We start from the raw sequence: 13,668 nt of genomic DNA on the forward strand, positions 1-13,668 counted from the left end.
GGAACTAAACTCATTTTATAATTTTGTCTTTACATGATTTCTCAAATTTAAAATGATGAGACATTTTTACTGACTGAACAAAAACTTAAAGAGTTGAATTATCCCATATCCAGAATGCTATTAGTTTTGCTCTCCTGACAATACATCTCAGATTAATTAAGTTTTTCCTGAAATTGTTTTGATTTCTGGTGGGAATAGATAAAAGAAATTAGTTTGCTTGAGCAGCAATAACTACTACAACTGATTCTTTTGTCCACATGTTTGGTGTTATTTGCTCACAGTATTTTGCTCTGAACTTTCAGAACATCTTTTATCAATTGATTGAAAGAGATTGAAAGTGCTTATGTTGCCAAAGGTTGCACTAAATACTGTAAAATGAAATTTTTAATTTACCTGAGAAGAGGTCCTTTGTTCAGTGGCCCTGGAGGACCTGTGGGGCTACGGCTGCCAAAGGTAGATTTTTCCTGGTTGGGGCTAGTTGGACTATGGCTGGGAGTGACTTTGTCTACGCCTGGGTCCTTGATAATAGCAGCATCTGTGACTCTGTTGGGACCTGGGCTGGCACTAGGAGTGGTGATGGTTGGCGTGAGTTTGTCTAGAGTGGTTGGAGACACAAGGCCTTGGATGGTGCTGGAGACAAGGGCTGAGACAGTCACCAGGTTGAGGTCAGCAGAGGCAGGATCGGTTTGTAGACCGGCAGAGGTAATAGTGCTTTCTAAAGAAACACTAGAGTTGGTGGCAGCAAGATGTGGCTTTGTTCCATTTAGTGATACTTGAGTTGGCGTTTTTATGGACGAGGTTTCTATACCATTCACTGTGACTCCCACAGATGTGGCAGCAGAGGGAGAAGAGGGCTCAGTAGTCTCCACTGCCATGGATTTGGAAGCCCCAGGCTGGACAGGAGGAGGAGGGGCACGGTACTTGACTTTGCCTGGCTGTGACTGAGGCGTACTGGACTGCGTTTTAGGGGAAGATGGCTTTGATGTGGGTGTTCCGGATGGGACTGGAGGAGCAGGGTACTTGATTGACCTGCGTTTGGGGGTTGGAGATTTGGGCTGGGATGATTCCACAGAATCCTGAGGGCTTAGTAGACCAGAAGTGGGCTGTGACTGGACTGTGGGCTCTGCTGGCAGGTTGCAGGAGGCAGGGAGGTTCGCTGGACTGTCGATCTGGTCCACAGAACACTTGCTGTCGGCAAGGAGAGTCAACTCGTAGTACTCCTGGATGTCTGGATGGAAACAAAGAGAGATTAGACCCATGACGAGTGACTGAAGGGTTCAGTGGATTGGTAAATGAAGTGACTCATTGAAGGAATGGATAAATTAATGTACTAAAAAAAGGTTTTAAAATGACATGGATCTTAGAGATGAGATATGAAATAATTAGTAAATTAATAAATGGTCGATCGACAGAAAATTACTGACAACAATTTTACTTACTATATAGTGGAAAAGTAACGCACACCAAGGGTTGTAGTGAGGTGCTGATAACTGGAAGCAGACTCCAAAGCAGGAAAAAAGTCACATACTCTGGCTCCATATGTGTTTCTCTTTTATCAACAATTAATAATTGTTGATCTTGAAGAAGGCCTAAGGGCCAAAACGTCATCCAAATAAAAGAGAAATACATATGGAGCCAGAGTGTGTGACGCTTTTTCCTGCTTTTTAACAATTTTACTAACAACAAAAACTGCGAACATACTCTGGTTCCAGATTTTCAATGTGAAAATTTGCTGCTTTTCTTTGTTTTGCATAATTGTAAACTGAATATATTTGGGTTTTGGGCAGTTGGACAAAACACTTTAAAAAATAATTGGCTGATTAATCAATGATGAAAATAACCATCAGTTGTAGCTTTACTGTATATAGCTGCTCCAAATACAATAGACACTCTTCATTGCTACTGTATACATTACAGATGCAAGCAAAATGAAGCATCACAGAAAGTCTTAATGTTTTGTACCTCCAGGATAGCTGGGTACATATGGAGAGAAACCCAATGTACCTTTATCTCTCTCTATTCTATTCTGTTCTGTTCTCTGTGCATATGATGGCCAGTATGCACAATTTAAAATCCCAGTTTATACACTGGTGGCATCTAGTGGCAGCACGAGGATACTGCTACATTAGTTAAATAGAACAACAGCTAATATCCAGGGATCCCCAGCTAAAAGAGAGGAATAGCTCAGTATTTCCACTGTCATTTCCCTCTTTAGAAGTAAGCTCTGACAGTATGTATCAGAGTGACTGTTGTAATCAGAGGAGCTAAGGTTGTCAAATTAGAGAGGTTCAATGGTCATTTAAGAGAATATTAAGAGTAAGAAATAAAGAGGGAAGAGGACAGGAAAAATAAAGACATGGTGGAGAAGAAAAGGAAAAGAACACAGAGAATTTGTCAATATAACGCATGAAAATGACCATCAAACAGGCATCAAGGACAGGAATTACACATTACAATAACATACACACATAGCTATGAGCATACAGTATATTCAAACATATTACATAATAGAAGAAGTTTATTGCATCAATAAAGGGAAGAAAAGGTTGGTCAAAGGTAAAAATGTACAAAACAGGAACTCAGTGGCAAGTTAAGTGAACAACACATTCACACACACAAAACAGAGAAAGGGGTGTTACTATCAGAGTTGAAAGTGTGGGCGTGGCGCGAAGCAGGTAGGACCAGGGACTAAGAACCAGTTTGTCGTCATGCACATAACCAAACAGACACACATGTGCCTGGCGTTTTTCCTCAAATAAGCTCAGTTAGACACAGACTGTTATCTCTTGCAAGGGATGTATATATGCTATATATTTTCTATATTTGTGCCTGCTTTCTACAAAGAGATCTGTGTTTCTGTGACAGGCCACGTCACGCCTACATATGTGGGTTCTGACCCTCATTTTCTGGTGAACAGTCATGTGATAAACCAGCTCAAACATCTTGTCAACACCATGAAAACAAGTGCTGCCAGTTACATGAAGCAAACATTCTTCCTTCTCTGACCAGTTCAGCTTTCTGTCTTGTGGCCTAGCAACCTACTGTCATACAGCCAAACCTTCTCATCTTCATTTGGACAAAAATGAATGAACACATACATTCCTGTCTTTAACACATCATACACAGTGTCAAACACACAGTCTGTTTTCCTACTGATTTCATGCATTCCTACATTAACCTTTTACACACTGCTGTTGTTGTAAAGAGCAACACAAGAACCACATTCAAAGGGTCAGTTTTAGCTCAATTACAAAAACCAGTGGCAATGTCATGAGTTTTCTGTCAACTCCCCAATACAGAAGAGGAAGTTAGTTTATGATGCCTAATGCATCCAAAAATGACATGAAAAACTGTTATATGTCCCAGTTACTCTAGAAAATAGTGACAACTGCCTACAGCAAAATATGTGGATTATCTGTATTTTTGAAACTCCGTATGGCAGAATATCAATGGGGTAAGACGGAAAATATGTTCTTTGGGTGAAGTGACCCTTAATTTAACTATGATGATTTACATTCTTGATCTATGGTAACATAAAATGTGGCTTAGGGCAGGAAAATATGCGCATGAAGGCATGAGAGTGAAGATGAAGTTGCCTTAATATGCATTTATTATAAGAACAGTAAATAGTTTAAGCACAGCTTAATTTTTATAGCAACATCTTTAACCCATATTCACACTGTGAGCAATACAATCAACACCTCATCCCAGGAATATTTTTATGTCTTATAGTAAAATCCTCATCATCAAACAATGGTTGTATAGTCAAAGAGCTTGTCAGCTAATAAAAGGCTTTAAAATCTACATATTCTTACCAAGCAGGGCGCTGAAGAGCTGGCTCTGGAAAACATTGATGACTCTGTCCAGAGACTGTTGCAGCTGGCTGTCTTCCTCCACAGGGCCTTGTTTGGACCGGTTCTGACTCTGCTGTCTCTGATCTAATTTGGCCCGGTACTGCTGGAGAAGCTCCAGGGCTCGCTGAGCGTCTGAACACAACACATACAAGTAAACAACAAAAGTCTTTTTTCCCACATGTTGCTCTGGAAGATGAAGGAAGAACAAAAATCTCCAGGCACTCTTAAATAAAGCAATGAGATTAGGTACTGGATATTAAAAAAACCTTTTTTTTAAATTGAGGATTAATATGTTTAAAACTCTGAGGGTCTTCAGCAGGGCTGCATTTATAAAACAAAAATTAATACCATATGACTCCATATTGTGAGTGTTGAAACAGGTGTTATTAATCCGTCATTAGGATTTTAACATGTTTAACTGTTCTTAAGAGTGTCTGAGTAATGTTTTCTTTCATTTTCTCTCACAGCTTATGAATGTTTCAATGTTTTGTAGTCATGTTTAATAGCAAATCTGACAGCAGTTAAAAATTAAAAGTATAGAAGGTCTTCACTCAATACTTTACAAGAATATCGATTGTTTTAGAAAGGTGGATCAAGGTGCAAATGACCCTGAGCTCCTGACGTAATATTACTACAATATAATATGCAATAAAACCTGGGAGATAAATTAATTTTTAAATCTTCTTAATTATAAGGGAATTGTAGCTCCTTCTGGTTAATGCTGTAAATTATTGATATTGCTGTAAATGAGTTACTGTATGTGTCTGCATAGTATGAAATGGTAACAACTACTATTACTACTGGTTTCTGTCGCTCTGATGCAGAAGAGCATAAGGGCAACAGAGTTTATGGTGTAATGGAAAGGTGCAGGCGGCATTCCAGGCTCAATGGCACTCTGAACAGCTGATTAAACCGGAAGCTCTGACAGCTCAACATCAAACTCAAGACGAAATGTGTCAGTTTAAGCCTTATGTCGCATTCTCACCAAATGGTATTCAAAATGATGCCAATCATTTTACAGCATATTGTATATAACCACATATGTATGAGGCAGAGCATGTTGATGTTGCATCACTACTCAGTTGCACCACTACATGTATGCACCATTTAAGTAGAAAAAAATCACAAGATGTCTCTTCTAGCTGATTTATACATGCACGAGCAACTGTGTGAATTAGTAAAAGCAGATAAAAAAAATAATTTTGTTATTTAAGTGCTGTTTGGTGGATTACTTGTAAACCGAATTTACCACAAGGTCTGAATAATTTGTAAAATCTCTTAAATTATGATCTACAAGTTCTGTACGTATACCAATAAACAATTTAACGCTAAATTGCTGGTGTTTTAGAGAAGTTTGGTTCAGTCGTTAACTGACAAGCTTCGCTGAACTACACTTCAACACATCAACGGAACAATTTAGAGTAGTTAAAACTGATTTTCTTCGATGATGTGTCTTTACATAAACACAGATATGTTACAGAGATGCGAAGAAATATCAAAAAAACAACAACAAACAAACCCAAAAACATTTAATTTACCTTTCTGTCGCACAGGCATGGTGACCCTCACAGTCCTCCACCCCGGGGCTTGTGTCTGTGTGACAGTCTGTTATCTGTTATTACAGATGTGTGCGTTTGTCCCGGGACAGCCCGCCTCCTCCAAACTAGGACACCACACTGACACCACGACAAGTCTACCAGCCTGTCTTTTCAGCGAAACAGAAAAACTTTAACAAAATGGTTTTGGTTTTTTTTTTCAAAGTCCGAGTTAACCGTCCCAGCGGGCAGCGGCGCAGTAAAAAAGAAACCAACCGTTGATATCAGACGGTGGACTTGGAACCCGGAGGTGTAGTTTGTTTCCTTGTCTTTCACTTTAATTCACTTCTCCGCGTGTGTGTGTGTGTGTGTGTGTGGGTGTGTGTGTGAAAAACTAGTTCTCCATTTCTACATTCAGGTGACTCAAAACGCTGTCCGACCGGTTCTTTAGGCGGTCCTGTGTGATGAAAACACACACATTCACACATGGGAAATCTCTAAACACACACACACACACACACACATTCATGCACTCACCTCAAAATACTATTAAAGCAGGTTTGAGAGGCTCTTCATAAGCAGCTTGTGTGTGAGTGTGTGTGCGTGTGTGTGTGTTTGTGTTGGCATTGTCATGTTAAACAGCTATATTGTGTAGCCTGGTCTATTCCAGTGCCTGTAGGATCCACATCTAATCCACTCAGCTCTTCAGTATAGATTTATTTGGGTTAACAGATTGTGATTATACACTAGAGTTAGTTGTATATGCTGTAACATCCCCTCCATTGCTCCTATAGGACATTACTGTAAAATGATAGCAAAATAAATAAAAACATAACAAATACGTTGTTCTATGAAGTGTGAATGCTGACGTCTATTTATGGTGTCTACATTCATGCCTACAAATACTCACTCAAGGAATCCAGTTGAAATGTCACAGGTGTAATCTCACCGCGAGTCCATGCAAGCCCATCTCTGGGTGAGTTTGGTGGCTTTGTCATGGTAAACAGTACATTGTGTAGAGTAGATTAAAGCTGCACTATCCCAGGCTTGGCCCTTTCCCTCAGCCTGGATCCACGTTATGTACAGTACCAGGGCCTAGTTTAACCAAAACAACACCTTTTAAAGAAGTATACAACATTAACCTTTGCTTTTAGTGCAGAAAATATCACAAACTCCCCAAATATTTGGGCTGGTGTTTTGTGCTAACACATAGTTTGGTGAAACTTTTCCAAGAAAGTCATTGGCTCCTAAAAATAAAGATAAACAGAACAGACAATAATTTTGCCTTTGACATATTAAAGAGGACAAACAAATAGTATTTTAAATGAATAATGAATATCATGTGAGAGGCTACTGCCAATACCACATTTTTGGTTATCTAGACTGGCAAAAACAAAACAATAATTAAACGAGTGGCTGATGAAGAAAGTTGAACATTTACAAAGCCAAAGAGATCCAGATGTCTCAGGAATTGACAGACCAAACCTCAGCTAATATGTGACAACTACTGAACCCAATTACAAGTAGCCAGAAAGAGGTCTAACATTAAATGTAGCAGGAAGCTTATTTCCAAAACATTTTCCATAATAACTTGATAAGCTAAATGAAGTTTATCTTGACTTTTGTCTTTCTGCCCTTTAGTCTAAAATCACTTAATGAAACTTTGACATCGCTGCCTGTTGTTTGTAAAATAGTATATTTGTCACTAATCTGACATTAAAACAATGATTTGTTGGTATCAGCTGCTCTTTGCTAGCAAATTACATGCACACTGACTGTTAGTGATACTTAGGGCAACTATCATTATGTAACGACAGAAACTATTTGTCATCATGTTTAAATATATCTTTTTGTGTTTCCACAGGATGAGTGTGCTGCTTATTAGGTTGCTGTTATTGCCCACACGAAATAAATTCTTAACATACCATATTTTCATCTAATCTATCAAAGTTACGGAAGATCATATAAAAACAATAACTATTTGGCCTATTGAGAGAGGCTAGTAAAAGTTTGTATAATGTTTTGTCTGCCAGCAGTTATTTGACCAACATTTTAATATTTTGCAAGCATTGTTTGCCATCTTACCACCGCACAGTCAAGAAGATTAATGTGATTTCTTCTTTGTGCATTCAAAACAGATGTAGATCCACGGTGTGTTTAGCCAAGCTTAACACACAAAATGAAAAAAATGTGCTTTCCAACAACTCCAAAACTGTCTTCTTTACATAATTGTGTCTTATTTGCTAATAAGCTAGTCAAGGGCTACATCCAAGCATCACCAGGATTTTGTTCAGCAGTGTGCAAAACTGAATAGCTTACATGCTGCTTGCAGAAGATGAAAAAAAAACAGCACCAATGCATAGGCTAACTGCTTCTTAAAGGACAGGTTCACAATTTTTCAAGTTTATCTTAAAACAATACAGGTGCCCAAATGAACACTGAAATAGGTTGTTCTTGCCATAATCATTCCTCCTCTGTTCATACTGACCATTAGAAGATCCCTTCGTAATGTGATGAGTGACGGGGAGCAATATCCGCAAGCCTCCTTCCTGTGCAAAAATGTATTTAATAGTTTATCTGAAAGTACTATGAAGCTTCAGCTGTTAAAATGAGTTAAATCAATCTTTCAACGTTACAGTCTTTTTAATGCCAAAGTCCCTCTTTTTGTTACTATACTTCCACCACAGCTCAACAGGGAAACACTGTCCAAGGAAACACAAAGATGGAATTTTATGCTAAAGGCACTGTAAATGTGGCAGATATCCACTTGATATGACTAACTCAGACTGCTTCAAATAAATGCATTTTTGCACAAAATGTGTGGACACACTGTGGATTTTGGCCCACATCACTTACAATGAAACTACATTCAAAGGGGATATTTTAATAGCCAGTATGAACAGGAGGAATGATTACAGCGAGGAAAACCTCTTTCAGCGTTCACAGCGCCGTGACTGTTCTTTTAAAACACACTTGAAAAATTGTTAACCTAACCTTTAAACTGTAAGGTATCTTTGGATTTGTTTGAAGTCAGACTGTTATACTTTTGATGGAGCTTGGCTAACTGTTTCCCTCTACTTCCAGTCCTTGTGCTAAGCTAGGCTAAATGCATCCCAGCCGTATCTGTGCACTGGACACACAGAGAGGAAATTGGTATTGATCTTCTCATACAACTCTGGAAAAGACAGCAAACAAGTGGATTTCCCTAAATGCTGGGGTTTACTTTCTTCTGTCTCACTGACACATTTGACATTTTATGATAAATTAGTCTCATGGTCAAAAAACATAAATTCTGATAAAAGATGAAACAATTAGAAATGCAAAGTTGCTGCAGGACACACGTCAGTCCGACATTTTGTACACAATATACTCTGTGTCTGTGTCTGCCTGTGGACACTGGAGCAATTGTAGGGACACTTCATCAGCGTCATACACACAGACACACACACACACACACACACACACAAACACACTCACCACACACACACACATACATAGGCAGCAGCTGAATGCAGGTCATGGGACTTAGTCTCTGGTATTGTTATTGATCAGGTCACAAGAGCTTATCGACTGCTTTGATGGGTTTACAGAACTCTCTCTCTGTATCTCTTACACAGGCACACAAGTGGTCAAACACACTGATGCCAGCATATATGAGTCAGCGTGGGGAGAAATTTATGCACAATTGTGTAAGTGGGTTGGTCAGTCAGCACACAGAAGTATCATTTTGTCCAAACAAGTGCGTGAAAGACAGAGTAAAGAGGAAAGGGAACAAAGAGACATCACTCTGTTTTCATCAATGTGTGTGTGTGTGTGTTTGTGTGTACTATTAGCCTCTATTGTTAATTGTCGGCCTGTACCACAGTAAGCAGGGTTGTTCCACAGAGGGCACTGATGCCAGAAGTACATCAGGGAATGGTACAGCACAGACAGGAAAGACAGCATAATATGGATACCTACCTTATTAAGATGCAGTGATACATATAGGCCTACCACAATAAAGTCGTATAGATAATATACTGTGGTTAGTAATTAGCAGTGGTAGAAGAAGTGCTCAGAGTCCTGCCTTCAAAATCTCACCTAAGTAGAAGCACAGAAGCGTCATCAGCAAAATATATTTTAATTCTCAAATGTAAAAGTACAGCACAGACAGGAAAGACAGCATAATATGGATACCTATATATATATACATATATATATGGTAATGATTATTAAAATTATGTTTTTGTAAGCCATTTTCACATGATCCTATTTTTTGTACGGTATAAAACCAATATATACCAGGAATTAATTGTAAATAGATGAGATAATCACATACAATTAAAGCCTAAAGCTCTCAAGATATCATTAATGGGTGTTAAAGGAGGATAATTTGAATATAATCTTACATATTTTTTTTTGTGTTTTACATCCAGAAATCTGTGCTTTGATGGGGCAGTCTTAAGGATGAATTGGATAATTCTATGAATTTACAAAAGAATACTGTATAAAACAAGCCTTTATTTAAAGTAGGTAATTTTAAGGTATTTCTTCAATGTTTTTCATTTTTTTGCGCAGACTTATACATTTGTTTAACATTCTAGCAATATTTTATAATGTTTTAAAATTTTTATTTTACAACAGTTGGACTGTAAAAATGCAGATAATGTCTATGATAAATTTTTTTTTTTTTTTTTTTTTCAATTCTCTGTAGAATAACTAAAGGTTGTTTTTTTTTACCATTATTTGATGGTAAGTGTTTGGCAACTTTTGCTGCCAGACTTTTTACCATTTTTTTAACTATTTATTTATTTATTTATTTTTGCATTTTTTTACATTAAATTTAAAATTTTGCTGCAAAAAACAGAAAGTTGCCTTAATTTTACATTCAGTAATAGGATGTGTATTTTCTGTATTTTTACATAGAATTCAATGTAATTTAACATTCAAGACCATTAAGCAATTGAATAATTCTGTACAAAATTTAATGTTAATACATTTAATGTAGAAAAAAAAAACTGTAAAATAATACGGTAAATTTCTGTGAAGTAACTTACAGTGTACCTTAGCCATGGGGTTAAACTGACTACAGACAATGTTTTTTTGTTTTAAATGGATGATGATTTGAATGACGACACTTCTCTTTTTGCCAGGGGTAAGTAAATTGTAAGTGGTCATGATATTTAAAAGTGATAACAGGTGATGCAGAAAAATAACAGGTTGTGATGTTCTTCACCTCCACCATGTTTTTTATGTTATAGGACTTAACCACCTGTAGCTATTATTGCCTACACATACTTAAATGTTTGCAATTAATTTAGCTCCCAAAGAGAATAGATATTGGCAATTTGAGAAGAAAGACTGACACTGAGAGTAATGGGAAAATGTTGGACATAAATGTCAACATTTTGGCTTTTATAGTTTTTAGAGACTCATCCCTCCTCAGGCCAAAATGACACTCTCAAATTATTCATAGTATAGTATTAACATTGTATATCAACATTTACTTAATTATCTATAAAATAAGTACTAATCATTTTTGAATCAATGGCTAAAAGGACTTTCAAGCTCCTTATCTATGGAAAAATTTACATTTGCATTTCAATATATATATATAATAGTTTTCTTCTTTTACTTTGGGTTTTTTGTTTGTTTTATTCAGTGTTTTTGCTTTTTGATTGTTGTGTTTTGTATGTTTGACATATATATGTTTAAAGCGAAAAAAAGCAATTTCATTTTCACACATGCTTAGTAATCAATCAAGCAAAAAATAGTCATGGTTTGTGTTATTTTCTAGCTGTCCATATACATATTATCACTGGTTTAGGGTTCTGTGCACACATGAGGAAGCTCCAGCTCAATTTACAGAAAATGTCCACAAGTAATTATCACCAATTAATAATTGATCAAATTTTTCACTTGCAGGTCTTGTATGCAAAATCAAGTAGGACTTTTTTTGCATGCTTATCATAATGGACCAAAGTGTTTCTTTGAGCTCAAGATTCGGAAATACAATTACTGACATGATTTTCTACCTTGATGGAGAAACTGTGAGGCAGCTAGACAAACTTAGCTGTCCCTCTGTGATCCACAGCTCAAATAAATGTAAAGAATAGGTGAGATGGATGGATAAAGAGGGATGAAGAAGAGTCTGGCTGTTAGACTAATGGATGAAGAGACAAAAGAGCATCTGCTGAGATGATGAGAGCCTCGGCTGAATTTAATCCACAGAGGAAACCCTAATCTCCCACAGACCTGCTGAGGTGATCTTCATCCCTCCCTTCCTATATCTCTTGCTTCATTTCTGTTTCTTTTTCTCTCTATCACTCATCCATTTTTCTTTTTTCATTGTTTTTCTCTCTTCTTGCTCCCCTCCTTCACCCCTTTCTCCTCCTTTTACCTGTCCATTTTCTCTTTTCTCCCTCTTTTCCTTTATTTCCACCTTTTCAATTTATTTGCACAATTTCTTTAATCTCTCTCCCTTTTTTACATCCTCTAATTTCTTTTTTCATTCTTTGTCTCACCCTTCCATCTTTTGTCTCATTAATTTACTCCTTACATCTTTCTTTCTTTCTACAGTTATAAAAACACATGAATAAACAAGAAAATTCTTAAAGCAATCACACTGCATTATGTAACAATTGCTGGAGTCTGAATTATGATTCTACCAAGATTAAAGTTTCCCACAGGGGGGATCAAACCTATGACCCGCTGTTTGTTAGACAGCAGTGTGAAGCCTGAGCTATCATGACTCAGAAAAGAACATCAGTATGATCAGGTTAAATTGCAGAGTAAATAAGGCTTGCACCTCTGACATTTTTATAATCTGAAAGGGAGATGGAGTAGCTGGGAGCTGGAGAAGAGGTGGCAAGGAGGGTGTTTGTGCCAGTGTATGGCCAGTATGTTGTGTTGTTTTTGTATGTATTGTTTGTTTGTGTTTGTGAGACAAAGGCAGTTTTGAACTGTGAATAAAACCTGAAGGTTTGAAGGGACTAAAAGAGGAGCATCTTATCAGAAGAACAGCCTCACAGCCTTTTGCAGCCTCAATCAGCCGATTGGGAGCACCTGTAGGCTATGTGTCTGTGTTTTTGTCACCTTCAACTCTGTTGAGTGCTGCCCTTAAAGATCTGGTATTATCGCCTTTTTGGACAATTTTTTATAAATGCTTAAGCTTTTTTAAACATACCTGTGATATTTTATTCACCAAAAGTTGTTTAGATTTCTCTAAATCCATCTTTCCTTACAGCCCAGATTCACTATGACTACCTATTCCAATTGGCTGGAGGTGTGGCCCCCACTTTCACCCCAAGCCAATCGGAATACTGCCTAATGAATAATTTACATGCCCTTAGGCAGTATCCTTACATGGACTAATGGCTGCTGCTGGAAACATAAAACAACAGTTGTCTATGAACCAGAGTCTGATCCTGAATGAAAGGGAAGAACCTGCTGTTGCACAGTTGAGATTTCAAAAGGATGTTTCAGAACAGTAAGATCATGTCTAAGTTTCCTAACAAAGTTGCTGGAGGGCGCTAGCTTAGCTTTAGCACACATCCTGCTTTGGCCATCATCCGGCTGAAATGCAAACTCAGACAACAAAAGTTATGTATGCACTCAATATGGGAGAAGGGTCTATCTGCAGTTGTGCAGATCTACATGACACACCCACTACTACATGAAAAGCCCACCTTACTACACAACACACTCCTGACCCCTAACCCTAACCGTCTCACAGCTCATGTCTAAACCTAACCAAATGGGTGTGTCATGTAGATACTGCGAGTCCACAGATAGACCTACTTGCAGTGTAGCGCTGGGTGACGGTGGCTTCACGCTAAAGCTTCCTCCATATTGATTTGCCTGTTGGGTCTGATGTAATAACGGGTTCAGCCTCAACATCGCAAGCTCTTGAGCCACGAATTTCAGAATTTCAGATAACTTAAACAGAGCAAGGAGACAGAAATTAGTAATTTTACAGCACAGGAGGACTCCCACCATCACCCTAATCCATCCCAAAGCTAATTTTTCATGTTTTACTCAATGACAGGGTAGTTGTATCAAATGTTACATACTTGGTTGCAATTGCAATTTTGCATGGGTGTGGCCTATATCAGTCGAATCAGCTTCATCCAAGGAACACATGGTGCAAATATTGTTTTGCTTCGCCTTGCGGTCCATGAGTTATTAGCCAAAATGTAAAACGTGTAATAACAGACCACTTGCAGCAATCACACTAATTAGCAGAAAGAGAGAGGTCTCCCTCCTACAGACAGAGCTTAGTGCACTATAAAGAGCCCAGA

The 13,668-nt window shown here is 37.8% G+C and overlaps 1 protein-coding gene across 3 annotated transcripts in view; it reads right to left on the reverse strand.

Annotated features, from left to right (window-relative positions):
- The window catches only part of LOC122989199 (disks large homolog 1-like), a 118,049-nt gene extending 112,368 nt beyond the window's left edge, over nt 1-5,681 (reverse strand). The window contains exons 1-3 of one of the 3 annotated variants that reach the window (XM_044361912.1): nt 5,393-5,681; nt 3,816-3,986; nt 394-1,228 (exon numbers count right to left, since the gene is read on the reverse strand). In XM_044361912.1, coding sequence (XP_044217847.1) covers nt 394-1,228; nt 3,816-3,986; nt 5,393-5,411 — 1,025 coding nt within the window. In that variant the 5' untranslated portion in view covers nt 5,412-5,681. The remainder of the gene's footprint in view (nt 1-393; nt 1,229-3,815; nt 3,987-5,392) is intronic. The other 2 variants (XM_044361908.1, XM_044361909.1) reach the window with 2 other exon arrangements.
- Between the last annotated feature and the right edge of the window lie 7,987 nt (nt 5,682-13,668).

The sequence above is a fragment of the Thunnus albacares genome, chromosome 9 (genome assembly GCF_914725855.1).
Source record: "Thunnus albacares chromosome 9, fThuAlb1.1, whole genome shotgun sequence".
Lineage (NCBI taxonomy): Eukaryota > Metazoa > Chordata > Actinopteri > Scombriformes > Scombridae > Thunnus > Thunnus albacares.